Source organism: Bos mutus, chromosome 25 (assembly GCF_027580195.1).
Source record: "Bos mutus isolate GX-2022 chromosome 25, NWIPB_WYAK_1.1, whole genome shotgun sequence".
In the NCBI taxonomy this organism is placed as follows: Eukaryota; Metazoa; Chordata; class Mammalia; order Artiodactyla; family Bovidae; genus Bos; species Bos mutus.
Genome location: NC_091641.1, coordinates 11626817 through 11646534, shown reverse-complemented (window position 1 = coordinate 11646534; position 19718 = coordinate 11626817). Strand labels below are relative to the sequence as shown.

Genomic DNA, 19718 nt, shown 5'->3' with positions numbered 1-19718 from the left:
AAAAACCTTAATTTGACTGAACTGAATCATTATTCTAATGAACTTCATTCAACAGTAATTATGTTGCAGTCTGTTGGTTTGAACGTAATTTCCGAGATCTTTAAGTAACTTAAAACCTGAAACTAATATTAAATTTAATGGATATTCATTACTTACCTAGGCCATATGTAAGAATGAATACTGAAATATTGATTACTAAATCTACTTTTAAATATATATGGTTTCAGTTTTTATTTTTATAAGTTACAGAGAGGCTGAATACTTCAGTTAATGAACATGTTCATTTTTGCTAGGAGATTGTATAAGGGATGTGTATGGCTGTAGAAAATTAGTTATGTTTATTCATGATCTTTGCTAAAATGCTAATATGTGACAGGCAGTGTGCAATTATCCACCCCTTCAGTTTTTTTTCCTGTGAATAAGTTAGTTACTTTAGTTAAAAGTTATAATACAAAAGGTTGACATTAAGAACAATGACTTCTAAAAATATATATATATATAAAACTTTGCATGTTAAAATTCTAAGTGCTCTATTTTTCAAGGAAAAGAACACTTTTGCCCTAAAGTAGCGGTTTTGAAGATTTTTGGTTTCCAAACACACTTTCAACACTCAAAACTTACAGAGGACCTCAATCAGCTTATTTTGTGTGGGTAGCTGTGTTTGTGTATATGTGTGCACATACTGAAAACTGAAAATACATTAAATGCTTATTTACTCATTCATTTCTAACTAGCGATAACGAACACACTGGACATTAATAACATACTAGTCATATTATAGAATTAATCCTGACTTTATGGAACCCATAAAATTAATCCTTAAGTAAGGTGTCAGTTTGTTCCAGAAAATGAAAGAGTGTCATGAGGACAAAACTTGAAAAGTGAATTTTATTTGCATTGGTTCGTAATCTTTGAATATGAAAAGTAAAGAAATGTGTTAAAATCATACCAACGTTTGTTTAATTTTAAGAGGTTGTTTCGTTATACTTTTGTCTGAGCCCTTTTTGCTTGTTTGTTTGCTTTGCTTGCCACAGAAACAACTAAGTTTTCTTCTTGGTTACAATATTCTTGTTATGAACTCTCATCAAATTTTCCACTTTTGAAATTATATGTGCTTAATTAACCACAGCCTTAATTTACATCTCTGTTATTTTACACATAGTTTATTGTTTCACCTTGATGTTTCCCTTTAAGCCCTGCACCCAGCAACAGGCTACGCTAGAGTTCTTGTTTAGTTGCTAAGTTGTGTCCTACTATTCTACGACCCCATGAAGAGTAGCACACCAGGCTCCTCTGTCCGTGGGATTTTCAAGGCAAGAATACTGGAGTGTGAGGTATTATAAATAACCGAGACTAAAGGGGAGAGGCTCACGAGGACAGGCTTCTCCTGTCATTACTTTAACAACTTTAAGAGCAGATCAGTGGGCTGAGTCAGGATTTCCAGAGCTTGTTTTAGTTGAGAAGCAAAGAAATTCATAAGATTAATAACCTAAGATCCAGTGGAGCAAGAATGAATTATATAAGACTGAATGAAGTGATGAAGGTTCATCAGTTTTTTTTTTTAATTTGTTTAAAACATCGTTGATACTGTTTTAATGTCCTGTTTTCTGTTTATGTTTTTTTAAATTTATCTACACTCCGTAACAATTTAGTTGATTCTGCTTTATAAACTAAAATATTTTTAAATGATATCTTATTCTCACTGACTTCTCAAAATTCAGAAACTCTGAGTCTTGTTACTTTCCATGAAATGAGTTATTTGCAAAGATTCAATAAGAACTGGCTTTCCTATTTACCAGAATATGCCTAGAAAAATTCCAAGGTCTTGTGTGGAATGCCATATTTTAGGATAATGCTTATTTAATCAGATATAATTGGACACGTTTAAAGAATCAAGATTGACCTTACAGAACCATTATTAACAAAATCCTCCTAGAAAAAGGGTCTAGTCTTATAACTAGGTAAAAAATGTGACTTCCTGGTGGGCCACTGTGGGATATTTAGGGAACTATAAGAAGAAATTCACTCAGATATACAGGTACTGCAGGTGGTGGAGAAAGTCTCCTAAGTTTGACTTTTCAGACTCAAGACAGCAAGTATTAGAGACTTCCAAAAGTACAGTATGAACCTCTGACAAAATCTTCCAACAAAAGAAAACTTTAATCACACCAAATCTAATGAAATCAATCTTTCTTCAGACTATTTTTTTATCAAACAGTGGAAGATTTGTGCTTCAAGGGAACACTATGCATTGTCTACAGTAAACTCTTCAAAATTATGTTTTTCTCATTTCATAAGAGCCAATTTCCATCTCTATAAATTATAGATATGTAACAGCAATGCAAAGTAATTTTTATCTACAATCAAGCAAATTCTGTCTTGTCACATTAAGGCTCAACTGACCGCCCTCAAGCCAGTTCTGTTTTCTTTTTCACATTCATTTCAATATTTTGCATCTACAATTTTGTCTGTTTTTTGAATTGGGAAAGTTATAATATCTACCCAGTTTCTTCATTACTAATTAAATGAAATTTTTGAAACTTGTATATTTTATAATATATGAGAGTCATGATTTACCTGTTTCAAAAATCATCTCTTAACAAACTAATCAACCATACAAAAACTCTCAGATTCTATTTTCTATCTACAAATACTCTTCAACTCTTTCCTTGTGTTAAGGGTGTCACATTAGAAATTTTTGTTTAAATTCTATGAAATTCCTTGACTCTCTCAGACAAAATATCAGTCACATTTGGCATGTTTAGAGTCTAAAGTTTTAATGATTTGCAAATGTGGACTATATCCAAAAATGAAAATAAAGAGGTAGTTTTGATAGTCACTTACTCACACATATGCTCACATGCAAAGTCTTAAATTTTTAAATAATATGGAATCACTGATCCTAAACTGCATATCAGATTATTTCATGCTCTGAATCTGTGAGTGATCTTTATTAGATGCAAAGGTTTCTTCCAAAATATAAGAAGAGAGCTGTGTCCACAGAGAAGTACAGAGCACTCATTTTTCAAGATTTGAAGCTGAAACCCTAAGAAGCAGAAAGCTTTGTATGTGACAGCTTAAATGCTTGTAATCAAACTAATTGGCAGCACAATGACCTGGAATGAGCTTAAAAGCACTATTATAAATGTTTAGCAATCAGTGAAGCAATCCTTTATTATTCAGGCTCACGTTTTGCAGTTTTATCATCTTACAGGATGAAATGGCGGGTGGGGGCGGGTTGGAGAGCAGAAAATAGGAGAAAAGGAAAAATATGTAAATAATTCTATTACTTCAAAAGAGTAAATGAACCAAGGGTGAAACTATTGCTGAATGATGGGAAAAGGAGTTAAAATGTAATAAAATTAGCCTAATGACTAAAATCAGGAGTAAAAACATTAAATGAGCTGTCTGTTGCCTAAAGAAATCCTCTGTACATACAAACTGACAGAGTTAGAAATACAGATTCTATTCACAAAAATGTAATGTATTATAGGGCTTCCTAGGTGGCTCAATGGTAAAGAATTCTCCTACCAAGGCAGGAGACGAGGGTTTGATCCTAGGTCAGGAAGATCCCCTGGAGAAGGAAACCCACTCCAGTATTCTTGCCTGAGAAATCCCATGGACAGAGGAGAGAGCAAGGCAGGCTACAGTCCACAGGGTCACCAAAGAGTTGGACACAATGTAGTGACTAAACAACAACAAACGTATCATACATAAATCTCACTGGATAATTTTCTCGAATAGAGAAGTACCTGGACCCCTAAAAGTAATTTTAGCAAGAACTCATGCAATCTTCTTCCTCCCCTCTACAAACATAAAACTATCCTACCCAAAACTTGAGAGTCTTCACATAAGTATGACAAAGAAATTATGTGGCAGAAAAAATATCAAGTACAGTTAAACGTCAGATTTCAATAGATATTTAAATGACTCTTGGACAAGTGATATTATAGCAAGAAAAGAAAAGATACAGACAAAAATATGTTAAAACAAATGTGTTTATAATTAAATCAGGTGGTAACGACAACCGCAAAGGTCTCTCAAATTACATTATACATATGTACAACTAAAGTCTAAGAACATGTGTCAGGATGACTCCTCAAAAATCTCTTGAGAAACTTATTACGAATCAAATGTTTCTAGGTTAGCTGAGGTGAAGGTGTTGAAACTGATACTTTTGAAAAGCAAAAACCTTCCCAGGAAATACCACACTTATAAAAAAACACATGGGTCAAAGGAGAAATCTCAAAATAAATATTTTCAACTAAGTGAAAATAAAAATATAACATCCAAATTTGTGGAATACAGTGAAAGCAGTCCTAAAGAAACTTTATACCAATGAATCCACATATCAAAAGACTGTTTTAAAATCAATAATCAATGCTTCCACATAAGGAGACTAGATAAATCAGAGCAAATTAAATCCTAAGTAGACAAAAAAAATTAATACAAATTAGAGGAGAAATCAATGAAATTCAAAACAGAAACTCAATAGAGAAGATCAATAAAACCAAAAGCTGGTTATCTGAAAAGGTCAAAAAAATCAATAATCCTCTATCCAGACAAACTAAGAAAAAAGAAAAGAGACATAATTTATTAACATTGGGATGAAAGTGGAGACATCACTACAGATCCTATGGACATTAAGCAAATAATAATGAATATAATGAAGAACTCTATGCCACAAATAGTATGACTTGGATGAAATGGAACAATTCCTTGAAAGACACTTCTGTCATAACTCAAGAAGAAATAAGTAATCTGAATAAGCCTGAGTAAATAACTTGAATCAATAATTATCTTCCAAACAGAAAGCACCGGAACCAGATGGGTTTACTGGTGAATTCTATCAAACACTAAAGTATGAAATTATACCAATTCTCTACAATGTCTTTCAGAAGGTAAAAGAAGAAAGAATAGTTTATAACTCATTCTATGAGGCCAGCATTATTTTAATATCAAAACTGGACAAAGACATTAGAAAAAAAATACAGATCAATATCTTTCATGAACATACATGCAAAAATCCTCAATAAAATATTATCAAATCATATCCAACAATGTATAAAAAGAAATACACATCACAAATGAGTAGGATGTATGCCAGAAAAGCAAGAAAAACATTTGAATACTAATTAATGTAATCTATCACATCAGCAGACTGAAGGAGACAAATCATGTGATCATATCAATAAACAAAAAAAACAAGCATTTGACAAAATCAATACTCATTAATGATAAAAAGCTGTCAGCACACTGGGAATAAAAGGAAACTTCTATCCTTGATAAAGCATATCTACCAAAAATCCACAGCAAACATCATACATACTGATAAGAATCTCAATGCTTTTCTGAAAAACGAGGAACAAGGCAAGAATGTTTCCTCTCATTACTCCTTTTCAACATCAAACTAGATGTCCTAGCTAATACAAAAAGATCAGAAAAGAAAAGAAAAAGTAAACAGTTTGGGAAGGAAGAAATAAAAATGTCTTTATTCACACATGAAATAATCACCTATGTAAAAAATCCAAAGGAAATATTAAATGCTCCCTTTAGAAATAGTAAGTGGAAAGAGTAAGGTTTCAGGAAACTAAGTTAATATTACAAAGTTCAATTACATTCCTATAGGCTGGCAATTAATAAGTGGAGTTTAAATTTTAAAACATACTAGCACTTACATGAGCACCCCCCAAAGTAAAACATTTAGTTATTAATATAACAAAGTACACACAAGATTTACATCAGGAAAACTATTATAAAATTCTGATGAAAGACATCAAAGAAGAACCAAATAAAAGCCCAGAGATGTTCCATGTTCATGAACAAGAAAATTCAATACTGTCAAGATATCACTTCTTTCCAACTTCACCTATAGATTCAATGCAATTCCAAGCAAAACACCAGCAAGACATTTTCTGGATATTGACAAACTGATTTTAAAGTTTATATGGGGAGGCAAAAGACCCAGAATTTCCACTTAAATGTTGAAGGAGGAAAACAAAGTTGAAGAACTGACAAAACACAACTTCAAGACTTAATTATAAGTATCAAGTAATATTACTTGTTTATAGTAATCAAGACACTGTGATATTGGCCACCCCCCCACAAACAAACAAATCCAGACAGATTAGTGCAACAGAACTGAGAGACAAAAATAGACACACTTATATGGTGTTAGTGGAAATGTAAACTGGTATGGCAATTGTGAAAAACAGAAAAGGAGTTCACCACAAAATTAAAAATTAAACTGCCATATGATCTAGCAGACTTCCTAACTGCACACTCACATTCAGTGCAGCATTATTCACAACAGCCAAGATACAGAAACAACGGATAAATGGATAAAGAAGATATGATGTCTGAATAAGAACATATGTTCTTATATATGTTCAATGTATATGTTGTTATTCAGACATGAGAAAGAAGGAAATTCTGCAATTCACGACAGCCTGGATATACATTGAAGGCATTATGCTAAGTGAGGTAAGTCAAACAAAGACGAATACTGTATAATATCACAGGGTCTATGAAGTCTCTTCTTACCCAGAGGTTTTGAAACCCTCAGACTAAATAAAATAAAAACAATAGGTCTATTTTAATTAACAAATTGAAAATTGGTAATGGCACCCCACTCCAGTACTCTTGCCTGGAAAATCCATGGACGGAGGAGCCTGGTGGGCTGCAGTCCATGGGGTCGCACAGGGTCAGACACGACTGAAGCGACTTAGCAGCAGCAGCAGCAGATGCAAATATCTTGTAACTATATTGTGCCTCTGTACAAACAGAGCTTAACGGTTTCATTTGGTCATGATGTTTAATATCTGCTTAAAAGAACACTGAATTCTCTAGTTTTGTTTGCCTCTCAGAATGTATTAACATTTCTTTTGTTCAGAGAAGTCAGGTTGTCATATCACTGAGTTAGTACTGTTACCAAGTCATTTTTAAAATATATTTTAAATAAATTCTAAAGGAACCAAATTTCTTGCCTCATTTGGGTTTAGGATTGAGATGCTCACTTACTATGATTCTCTCTGCACAGGATACAGCCCTACCTTCCCTCTGCAAAGTCAGGACTATTTCCCACAAAAGTAGGTTACTTACAGGAGCATCTTGCAAGAGATAAAATGTGAATGTTTTCCATAGAAACTAAAATGGAAATGGAGAACTTTGGGGAGTTATTTGAGAAATGTGGCCCACCATGGGCTTGAGTGAGTTCTTTCTTGGTCTCTGTAATCATTCAGATTCTCCCCAATTTCCTTCTGGAGCATTTCAGTGGTACTTACAGTCATTTGTTGGTCTGGGCAAGATTTTATGAGATGCAATGAACATATGAAATATTAGAAGTACACTGGGAACCACAGCTGTTATGCCTTGCTGCATTTTTAATGGCTCCTTAAAATCAGAGGCCACTACACACAGCAGCACATTTAGACAGGAAACACTGCAATTATCTGGCTTCACCACTCCATTGCAAATATAAGAGTACATTACAGTTTATAAGCCCCTAATAGACAGTCATCACCTTTGGCAAGGTTTCCACTCCAAGCTACAATCTAAATTTATTACCAGGGAGTGGTCAAGAGAGACTGAAAGTCTTTTTTGTTTGTTTTGTTTGCACCCTATAAACCAAATATTGAAAATATGAAAGAAAAGAAATCACGTATAGTGTATGTAGTATAAGGCAGGTCCTTTTAACATGACTGTTAGTGAAGCTAATTACAACAAGAAGATTGGAGATCATTCATTAGCCTAGTAAGCAAATTAGGTTTGTTAACAGTGATTTATAACGCCAATCTTTGGGTATCTGTGTTGGTCTTTTCAAGTATACATGTATTGGACCTGACAGTTTATTAACTGTGCTGTATCTAAACAGCTTGTCACTAGGGCGCTTTTGTTAAAACGATATTGTGTTTTAAATGGATAAACATTTTTGCACGAGCAAAATGCATTTTAAATGTTTGGCTTCTGAAGTCAAGTACTAGGAGATAAGTGAAGTGTCTCAAACCATCTAAGCCTCCAATAACTCTTGTTTACTGCTAGAGCTGACTATAGGAAAATGTGACACTTGGAGTTAAAATAGCACTTTTCCTTTTTAACAAGCCCCAGTTGTGTTTTTTAACCTCTTTTCAAATGGTACTCTTGGTATTTCACCAAGCTCTAAGTTCTTTATGCAATGGATTGGGAAGCATTTCATTTACAATTTCAGGAAAAATATTTTTTAAAGCAGTTAAACAAAGGAATGAGTCCTTGATCTGAAAGATTCTTCTGATTGATAGTCCATGAAACTCCAGATCAGTTAAATCAATCAAAATAAAGGTTGTGTGGGTAGTCAGAGTTAAACCTTGGGGTTTCACACTGCCCATGGTTTAGTTTATACTGCTCATACCAACTCATTCAACATTTCTGTAATTTGGAAATCCCCAACAAGGATAAGACAATCTCCCTTAAAGCCAATGTTGGGAAACAGATTTTAAAAAAATAAATAATGCTACTTTCTGAATTCCATGACAGTGATCTGTATGTTCCCTCTGGGACTGTCAATGCACTCTGCTTACGTTGCTAAAGGCTTTATACCGCATCATCTCTATGACCAAATAGGGATATACTAGCTGTGGGACAGAATAAGCTTATAGCCTATTTCTATGCGTTTATGTAACTAAAGAATGCAAATATAGAAATACTGTTCACAATTGTTAGTTTCAAAGAAAGGCAGACTTGGTCGCTCAACTGAAGAGTGGTGTTCATTAAGCAGTAAAGGGACTATGGCCTTGCACTCCTGTGTCTCAGAAGACAGCAGAGAAAGGCAGCAAAGCCAATTGGAAGGGCTGATCCCTGGGGCAGACACTTAGATGCAGGGCAGACAGAATTACAGATCTTGGAATATAGAGAACCAAAAGCCCTTTAGCAATTATCTAGTCCAGTGGCTGGTAAAATCTTTTTTTCCCCTCAAATCATTTTCTTTTCTCAAATCATATTTTTTAAAGTGATTTACTTTCTCCAAATCTGAGGCGCCAGAGAAGGGAGGTGAGAAGACAAGGAGACCAGGCTCAGGGCTCATTCCCACATCCAGGAGGAGTACCTGAATTTTCATTCTACCTCCGTAATTAGTTTGCAACAGCCAACCACAAAGATTCCTGTAGATGTTTAAAAATACTTAGTCTATTCCCTCACAGAAAAGTTCAGAAAATGAGAATATTATGGGATTGGTGGCAACTGGAGACACCAACTCATCCTTTCTGTTTATTTTATTCACCAAATTTTTTGATTACCTTGTACTTCACAAGGAAGGTAAAACTAGCGTGGACACAGAAGACAGTTTCCACAGGGTGAGCAAGAAGAGTCATCTCACTCACAGATTCTACAAATAATGAAATGTCTGCTCACCCAAATTTAAACTGTAGTGTTCACTTAATCAGAGTATGCCGCTCATGGCTCACAGACCCCACTCTGAAAGTCAGAGTGTTAAAAACCAATCAAAAACATTTTAAAAAGGTAAGAGTGGGAAATAGAAAACAGAATTACAATTTTAGTCTAAGTCCCTTGAAATTAGAGTTTATTGGTGACTCTGTTGAAGAATCTGTCAGAGCACAGCTATAAAGCAACCCTCCAGTATAAATAGTCCTGTGGTTCCCAATCTTAACAAAACACAATACTTAAGTGTAGATTCTAGTTTTGTTACTTTCTAGGAGGCAAATATAGTTCAGGGTAGTATTTTAAAGGTTACAGCTCAAAACGGTGGCAAATATACCATTCCGAAGGACAACTGATTTCATTTGCTCAGTGTTTCTGCATAGTACACATACAGCTCCAAAATCATTAGCAATGTCCTAGATTTTAAGGTGACTGATAGGTTCCAAGGCTTTTATTATTATAATCAGAATAATATATTCATTAAATTTTTATATTACATATCCCATAATTAACCACTTTAGTGAACTTGTACTCACTTTGGATACAGAGAATCTCTGAGGCTATTTCAAACGTACTTAGGTGAATTACTGGGTAACTATTAGGGGTCATTTAGGGATATTATTGAATACACGAACAGTTACATCTCAAAGACATTTTGTGATAAGGCCACAGTTGCCTTTTTAGGACATACTGAAGTTATTACAGGGAATTACTGGTTTAATGTAAATTTAAATTTGGGTGGCAATGTTTTGTTTTTCATGTTATTTTGGCCACCTCTTTTAAACTATCATTGAAGATAATTAAATTTCTAACTATGTACTCTAACTTCCAAACTCATTATGTTCCTAAAAAGGAATCTCTTATTTCCTGAGACTTCTATCCCAAGTAAAAGAAGTGTCACAGTCATAAAATCTTGGTTTGACACCTTTCTAATTTTAATGTAACAGTTCACTAAGCCAAGTTCAAGTCTCCTTATAAGCCATCTCCTTCCTACTCTCAGCCCAACCCAAAGAGCTATCAGCAGTCTTTAAATGTCTCAGGTCTGAGGGGAAAAAAATCAACAAATAACTTTAACGGACAAATTAAAACACCCAATATGTGGATGGCCTACAGAATAGTTCATTCTGACCTCATCATGAGCAAAGAGAATGACAGGGAAGGAATTTTATGTTTGTATATACAGTAAACTGGTATACAGCTGACCAAACACAAAACCCTAGCCTCCCAAGAAAGTATGCAATGAGAACAAAATATTCCTCTCCTACAGTTACAAATTACAATGTTTACTTTTTATTGTGAATTTCCAGTGGTACATCTCCATCACAACATTTCACAACCACTTAATGAGGCCACATTTATTCCATCACACTATACAGTGGGGATCACAGAAGAAAACATGTATTATTTCCTATTATTGAGAGCTGCTCTGTGTGCATTAAATATCTTACCTCATTTAATATTCACAACTCTCTTAGGTAGGTAAAGATGAGGAAACAGACTCAGAGACAAGAAAGAATTCATCCAAGGTCATACAAGTAGTCTTTATATCGTACTGTCTCTAAGTTCTTAATTATATGCTATGCATAATAAAACTTCAAATACATGTAAAAGAAGAAAATATAGGCCAAAACATTTAAATTGAAAAGAAAAATGTGTTCATTGCATTAATGGGTTTTTTTTTTTTTTTAAAGAAAATCCTACACACTCCAACAAGTTTTGGTACTCTTGCCAAAAAAATAAAAAAGCAAATATATTCCAACTAGTCTATACTTCCATTTATATTTAGAATATGAGCTGAGCATGAGTATGTAATGAATATATATGTATGTCTCTCTGTGTGTATAACACCCACATTATTCATAAGCTCCCAAAAATGTGAAAAGTTTGTTCCAATCCTTCTCTATTTTGTCTACTTTAAGAATTCTTTGCAATATGCTTATGTAAATACTGATTTTAGCTGCTGTTCTCATTTCTCGAATCTTCAGCTTATAAATGGATTGGAAAAGTGACAGACCTAAGCAGACATCTATGAAACACAAAACCAAGGAGGTATAAACAAATACAATTTCATCAGAAACAAAAGTCTATTCTTCAAAGCCTTTAAGTTACTACTACTGTTTAATGAAAAGAACCGAAAGAAAGTAAAACATACTGGCTGTGGGTAAGGTACACACACACACATGTGTACATATATACCTGCAAGTGCATACAGTTATGTGGGCATCTATTTTATTAGCATACACGATGATCGGCATTCTACCTTAGTTCACTAAAAGTTCTACAGGGGCATACAGTCTAAATCAAAGAAGATTCTGAAGTTAGAGTAATGTTGGGGCAAGGGGAGAGTATTTAAGAAAACATTTTCACGTTGTTAAACTGAAGAGGTGAGTGCCTTCAGTTTTCTTATACTAGGATTCACACTATGGTTCAATTGCATTAATAGCTCATTGACTCTGCAGGTAATCTGCTTCTCCCCACACTTCAAAGTGATGCTGAAGAGGATTAAGGATAAAGTCGAAATATCATCATTCCACTTACCTGATGCTGAGCCTTCACTACAGACTTAGGTAAAGGTCATTATGACATCATAGATCATAAAGAACAGTGCAAAGAATACATTGGCATGAAATCACTAAAAATTGTAAATATACTATCTCCACTTAGAAGTGTGAAACTCACCAATGCTTCAGTTAGTACCTGAAATTAAATATTACATGTGATATTGCTGAGATAGAAACTGAAACAGAAGATGCTTTTTGATGAGGACTTGGCAATAATAACAATGGATTTTGCACTTTCATAACATAATAATCCCATTATTGGAAACACATTCTATGTAGAACATTTTTGTCATAGTTGAGAGCTGAACTTACATCTGGTATGTATCTCCTCGATGTAAGCTAATAATACTACAGATTTTTATATATAAGCAAAGTAATATTAAGAATAATTTTTCTAAAGTACGTAAAAAAACCTTTTATACTCATCCAGCTCTGTGTAAGTGTAAAAAGTATTTGAGATTTATAATTGCAAAAGACTTTTGATTCATAAGAACCTATTGTTACACAATTAAAATAAACATTCCTGGAATTAGAAAAGTAAGTGACCAAAAGCATAATAAAATTCTCAGTACTTTTAGAGGTGATTTTCTTCTTTCAGAGTGCTCTTCTGACACTGACAATATATATATATATATATATATATATTTTTATATAATGCTCAGTCTGGAAGTAATCAGAGGCTGAGTCAGTGGCATTGGCCTCCTTCTGCTGAAGAAAGTAAAGAGGGGGGATTTAGCTTTTGGATAGAGAATAAACATTGGCAGGCTCCAGATTTTACTTCCAGCATCTCAACCCACATCCAACCTGGTGTGAAGAGATGGCAGATGGGACTACTTCTGTTATTTCGGCTGCTGAAGCAGGATCTTGTTTCAGCATCCTGCTTGTTTCTATAAGCATGAATATTCAACCACAATAAGGAGTAAGGATAAGTGTGCTGACTGTATGAAGCAGGTAACAAGAAATCATCAACCCTTTCTCTTTGTATCATAGGCTAAGACCAGAAAAAAAAAAATCAACATTTAATAAATGCCACTTCATCTAAGCTTGGAAAAGACTTATTATTCAATGAAAAGATGCTTGTTTTCATGGATTTAATGTAAATGTAAGGAGAGAAATGTGTGGGCAGAAGAAAGCCAAAGTAATTAGCATTTTAGGGGGGAGAAATTTAAAGGCAACACAACAGAATCAGTAACCATTTTCCACTTTATTTTCATGATTTCATTATTTTCCCTGAAAATGCTGAGCAGATATTAGAGTATCTGTGTTCATCACTCAGAACATAAATAAGATTCCTTCAAATTCCTTTAAATATCACAACAAATGTCTACATGGGCATGTTATCCCACTGTGTAAATAACGTTTATGTGTAATTCTTATTTATTTATATTTTGAAAAGCATTACTGGATCCAAGAAGGATAATTTAGCTATAGATAAGAGGAATGGAAGTGACAATTTCTTCATGAATGAGAAATATTGGGCTAAGCCCTGAGGTGTATCACCATCCACACACTTCCCAAAGGACAGATAATAAGGTCTTAAAATTAAATAATACACCTATAGTCAATAAAATGACAAGTTTGATGATTGATGGGAAAAAAATCTAAAGGCCACCTACTCAGACTGTGAGGGAAAGCATACAGTCACCTCTCAAAAAAATTAAAATATGGCAATTCATTGCATAAGTGGGGCAGTTCTTCAAGGGATCTTAAAGAACATGTATACCTCATTGCATAAATTGAATTCCATCTTCCACTTGACCACTTCCACTTGACACTTCTCACTAAAAAACCAATTTTTCAGGAAAGGTGGCACAGGTCAAGCAGGATTCCCTGTATCTCCTTACTCTGCCAGGTGAGGGGCAAACGTGCTGGGTGCTAGGAACCAGACACATTTTTGAGACTGACTTGTGAACCCTAGTGCCCAGCAGGTGATGTATTTTAAAAATAAAACAACTCTCAGTTAAAAGATGGACATCAGTCTGCTCTTCAGGACTGAGAGGGAATTTCTTGGACGTTTTTTCACATCCTAATGAGTATATATTACACAAGAAAATGAATGCCAGCGCGAGGCACACATGTGGAAGTTGAGATAAAACTTACGAAGTAGCCTGTTCCCAAGCTGGAAGGAGCTGAACTCTGCAAGAAAGCATAAAAACAAAGTGGAAAATCAGCAATGGTTTTTAACACGTTCCAATCCACACAGCTCATTACCAGTTCTTCGCAGGCTTTTCATCACGACACCACATCGCCTGTATACGCGGCCCCTTGTCATCTGCTACTGATACAAACACCGTGTTGCTTAATTTTCCCCTTTACATCTCTCAACAACTCAGAGATGCTAACGTGCTATTTACTGAATTCCAAGCTTCTGCGGTGGACGTAATTGCCAATTTATTTGACAGGCAGCTGGGTAATGAATTAATGATGGCATTTCGCCCTGCACTGAGACTAAACAGACACGCATCAGCCTGCCTCCCTGACTTGCTGACATTCAATGCCCTGGTCTCAAGCTACTCAGTTTTGTGGCCGCAAAGGGGCAGGCAAGAGGAAAGAGCCCAGACTGACTTGAAAATAAAAAGCCCAGTGGGTTTGGATGACTTTTCCAGTGTGTGACCTACTTGCCAGCTTATTCCCTCAAGGCACCAGTTAGTACACACAGAGCGCTTTTCAAAACTGAGACATTTTGTAAACATAATTAGTAGACTAAAATGCAAAGAATGTGTGGGTAAAGGGAAGTGGTGAAAAGCACCATTCTTCTAAAGGTTTTAGTCACCAAAGTTATCAGTTTAGGCTTCCACAGTTCTCACACAAAGGGAACTAAAAAACAGTGATGCTGAGACGTACCTGGGCCATCACTTCATAGGGGAAAGAGACCCAAAAAAGAACTTGGTTTGAATTTTAAACTTGTCTGTGTTGTTTTTTCCCCCTAAAACCTCTCATTACAAATTCTTTAATTTGCAGTGTCCTCTTTATGAACGAGAGAGGCCCCAGATAAGCTTGAAACAAAAAGAACGCTAACACTGAGACACTCCTCAGGTCTCAGCAAGGAATCCTTGTACCAGCAAGGCCTCTCCCTGCCAGGCTTGGGCCGGTTGTTACACCTTCCACCTACAGGGAACGGACTTCCACGGTGATGCAACAGTTACTTGGGTAACCTCTAACTGTTCTACCTAAATGCCTGGTCCCTGCTCTGCAAACCACAGGTAGCATGTACCCTCTGCTTGACTCATCCTGGTTTCCCTAGCACTTAGCTCAATGCCTTGCACATAGGAGGCATTTGGTAAGTATTAGTTGAATTAATGTATGTATAAATCGATGAATGCTTAGACTGTATGGGGATGGGACTCAGGTGAACTTAACATCTCCAAAAATCATATCTCCAAAGATAGATATGATTCTTGATTTTATATCAGTTTTGAAAAGGAAATAATGGTGCTGTAAGTACAAAGAGCATCTGTATCAAACAAGGACATTGAGCTCCAGGGCATTCCTAAATTCAGCACCTGGAGCAAAACTTTCTTCCCCTCAGTGTTCCAGACAGGCTTGGGGGAATAAAGAACCTAGATATGTGATCCTGGACACTGGATTTTCAAAAACCTTGCTGCATTTGTGCTCCTATAAACGGTACGTAGGGAGAGCAACAGTAGTCATGGAGACAGCTCCTCAGAGCAATGATTAGCCATGTGATGGCATCACCTGTTTTCAGCACCCACCACCCCTACTCCCCCACCCATGGCAGAACACAGGAAGGCAAAAGCCAAGTTAGATCTCCACCAGCCTGGAGTTGTGCCCCTGGGAGGCAAACTCATTTTAGAATGAATTACTCAGAGAGAGCATGGGATTTGTTTATTTCAGTGTTTCCCCCCCCTTTCTGCAAATGTATTTTTTATCCAAGAAGCAGAAGGACCCCTTCAAGCCCACCTCCCCACCCCCACATACATATCATCTTATTGTATACCAAGAAAATGACATCCTTCAGGTCCCGGGAAGCTCTGTTATACTCATTTTGCATATATATTGTACATTACTCAGGGAGCTGGGTGGAGAAGAGAGCTTTGTTGTGCATATTTGTTCTGGCTATTGTTTATGCAGGTCTGACTGAATGAGGGAACAGTGGGTATCATTTCAATTTCTGATGTCAACATCAAATTACTTATTTAATTTCATGCCTGGTGAAGCATTGTATAGCTACACGCAGAATCATTTCACTTCATTTGTTATGCTGTGTTTTCGTGGCGATTGGCTTGCCTTCCAACTGACAGCTTTAATTACGACATGAATTTGATTGCACTGCCGAGGAATTAACATAATGCAACAAAGCATTTAAGAACCCTGCCTTACAACACCCCCCTCACATACACACGCATGCATGCACGCACGAGCACAGACAGACACATGAAGGAACAGACCCAAGATCCTCATGTACGTTAAAGGCCCACTGGAGTTTCAACTTTTGCTAGAAAGCATATAGAACTAGAGAGTCAGAGGCTACCCACATTTGAACTCACCATTTTGTGTGTGTGTGTGTGTGTGGCATTCAGCTATAATTTCTGGACCTAGCAGAAAAGTTCGTAGAAAAACTCTTCTAATCTACTTTGCCAAATGTCCATGGCGTTGACATTTCCTCCCCTCTAACTCCTTTCTCCACTATATTTTTCTTGGCCGATTGCCAGCTCCCTTCAATCATTGCTGGAAAACTTGAACAGAAACGTTTCTGAAATAAAGTGATTTCTCCTTGGTCCAGTTCTATAAGCCCAAGAATCTGCTAAGGCCCTGTGTTCAGTGGGATGCTACTCCTGGTCCTTCACCATCAGACAGAGGTATAACAGAAGTTTTGAGACCAGCCACAGGGCAGAGAAGCAGGGTTTCACTGACACTCAGGTCACATACCACATGCCTCAGGCCTTGCTAACCAAAAATCCAGAAAAGTCTCTGTCATTTATACTTAATCTAAGTATATATTTAAAAGCTGAAAATATTTGATAGTTTTAACATTTTCCAAGTCACAAATTCCATGAACAACTTAAACCATGGGCAACAATAGATTATGCTACATTATTGTGTTAGTAGCTCAGTTGTGTCCAACTCTTTGTGACGCCAAGGAATGTGGCCCCACCAGACTCCTCTGTCCATGGGATTTTCCAGGCAAGAGTGGGTTGCCATTCCCTTCTCCAGGGGATCTTCCCAACCCAGGGATTGCAGGCAGATTCTTTACCACCTGAGCCACCAGGAAAGTCCCAGATTATCCTATAAAAATGAAATAAGTATTTAAAAATAGCTTTTTTACTGTTAGAAATGTTTTATGTTTCTATAGCTATTTGTTTACAAATGTGCATCTAGGAATTATTATTGTTTTCTCATGTTACAGGAGACAGACAGCATGAAGAAAGGGCTCAGGAAAGCAGATAGGTGATGATGTCCTGACCACTGAACCATTTGATGAAATCAAGTTGAATTTTAACTTTCTATGCTTCCCCAATTTATAATGAGAGGAAAGGGGCTTCCATTTTTGTTGCTTGGACAGAGATTGCATACATTGTCCAAACTATATAGCAAAAGTGGCCACAGAATCTAAAAAAGGGTATAAGTCAAAATGAGGCTTGAAAAACTAAGTTTTTTTAATTCAATAAATAAAAGCATCCTTGAATTTAAAAGCATTTGAAGTCAATCATATACACATGTTTAGGCAAATATGTTTGTTGAATAATGAAAAAGGCTTATTTCTTTAAGAAATTCTTATTTCTTTAAGTGATAGAGTTGCCAATTCATTCATATTTTCTGTGTATTACATAGAAATGAGAGGTATAGAGGGACTGAGAAAACAGAGTTAGAAAAAGTATTTAGTGGTTTCCACGAGAAGACAAGAGTATGAAGAAATTCCAGACAGTTGGCTATCGGATATGTGATTTCCAGGCTCATTATAAGCTATCTCCTGTTTAACATGGTCTTTGCATTTGTTTTTTTGTTTTTTCCCAGATTTGACCACTGTTGCAGCAATCTCCGCAAATCACCTACCTCGAACTCATTAAGTTGTAAAGAGGAGCTTTCTTACAAACACACTGTGCCTCGGTCTCCGAGCTGCGCGGGCCGCAGACACAGTAATGGGGCGCGTCGCTGAAAGACATTTTCCAGGAAGGAGGATGCTGCTGTTGACACTCAAGTCCGCCAGCAGACAGTCATTGAATGCATGCTCATTCTACTCCTCTCATTGCCCCCCACCTGACTTGCTTTCCATCTCTGTCACTAAGCTATTATTGAAGCTACTCATTAAACCCATGAAGTTAAAATTTCTGTTTTAACATCTTACCTAGAACAAGGGATTTCAAAAATCGGTTATCCATCCAAAATAGATGTACTCCTTTCATTAGAGATCTACACAGAGAGGCCATGGCTACTATTACGGCTCCCTAAGCATGTGATGGATGTGTGCTTCACCCCAGAGGAAAATGTAAGCTCTGACCCTAGGGCTAATTTAAAAACAGTATTTTAAAATTCTTCCAAATTATCATGCGTGTCTGACATCCCTGCCTATCCACCCTCATGTTATACTTTTTCTTCTTGGGAGTGAAAAGTAGAAGGATCATGCTAAGAATCACATGGCCAAGTATATTTCTTACAAAGGTCACAAGACGAGTTCATTTGTTTTCTGTAGTGTTTTAGAAAACAATGACAATTAAAAGAACCTAAAATTTTAATCTTAAGAAATGTGCCTTGGAGATAAAGATTACTGATAACTTATAAAGATGAAAAATATATATAAGTAGAGAAATGAACCACTAGTGGAAGTAAAAACGTGGGCACAACTTGAAAAAACATCACGGGTGGAAACGGTCACTTCCAAATTCAATTTTCAACCTGTTACAATCCATTTCAAGTTGTTACCAGCTCTCATCTCTATTCAGCAGCCTTCGGGCTTTTCCCCCTAATTTCATTCTTGCTCTCATTTTTATCTGCAGTTATTCACATAAAAGGAAAAGTAAACATTTTAAAATAAAAATTACAACATTCCTTCTAACACCTTTGAGAGGCTTTTTAAATATTAACTTATATGGTAGGTTAAATAGTGTCCCCTAAAATTACAGGGCCTTCTTGGAACCTAAGAATGTGATTGTGAGGGTTAATTTTATGCATTGACTTCATTGTGCCACTGGGTAACCAGATATCTGCTCAAATGTTAGTCTGGGTGTTACTCTGAGGGTGTTTTTGGATGAGTTTAACATTTAAACTAACAGGATGAGTAAAGCATACTGTAAGTAAAGCATAATGTAAGTGGGCCTCATCCAATCTGTTTAATAGAACATAAGGGATGGCTGTACTCAAATTAAGAGGGAATTCCCTTGACTCAGCCTTCAAAGTGAAACAGTTTCCCCCCCCCCACTTTCAGGCTCAGACAGACTGACACACAGACTTTTCTGGGGTGTCAAGCCCTCCAGTCTTTCTGGTTCTCAGACTTTGGGGCTCAGACTGGAACTAACCATCAGCTCTCCTAGGTCCCCAGCTTGCTGACTGTACATTTTGAGACTTGTGAACCTCCATAACTGTTCAAGTCTATACATTTTATGACTCTGTTTCTCTTGAGAACCCTGACTGATATAAATGAACTTGTTTGGAAACAGGGACTTTGCAGGTGCAATTAAGTTGAGGTCATACTGGATTTAGGTGGAACCTAAATCCAATGACTGCTCTCCTTATAAGGAAATCAGATGTACAGAGCTACAAATAGAGTAAAAGGCCATGTGAATAGAG

At 36.2% G+C, this 19718-nt stretch overlaps 1 protein-coding gene across 1 annotated transcript in view; it reads right to left on the bottom strand.

Annotated features, from left to right (window-relative positions):
• AUTS2 (activator of transcription and developmental regulator AUTS2) overlaps positions 1–19718 on the bottom strand; it is a 1212191-nt gene that overhangs the window by 660198 nt on the left and 532275 nt on the right. Inside the window, 1 exon segment of the mRNA XM_070363017.1 lies at positions 14073–14108. Coding sequence (XP_070219118.1) covers positions 14073–14108 — 36 coding nt within the window.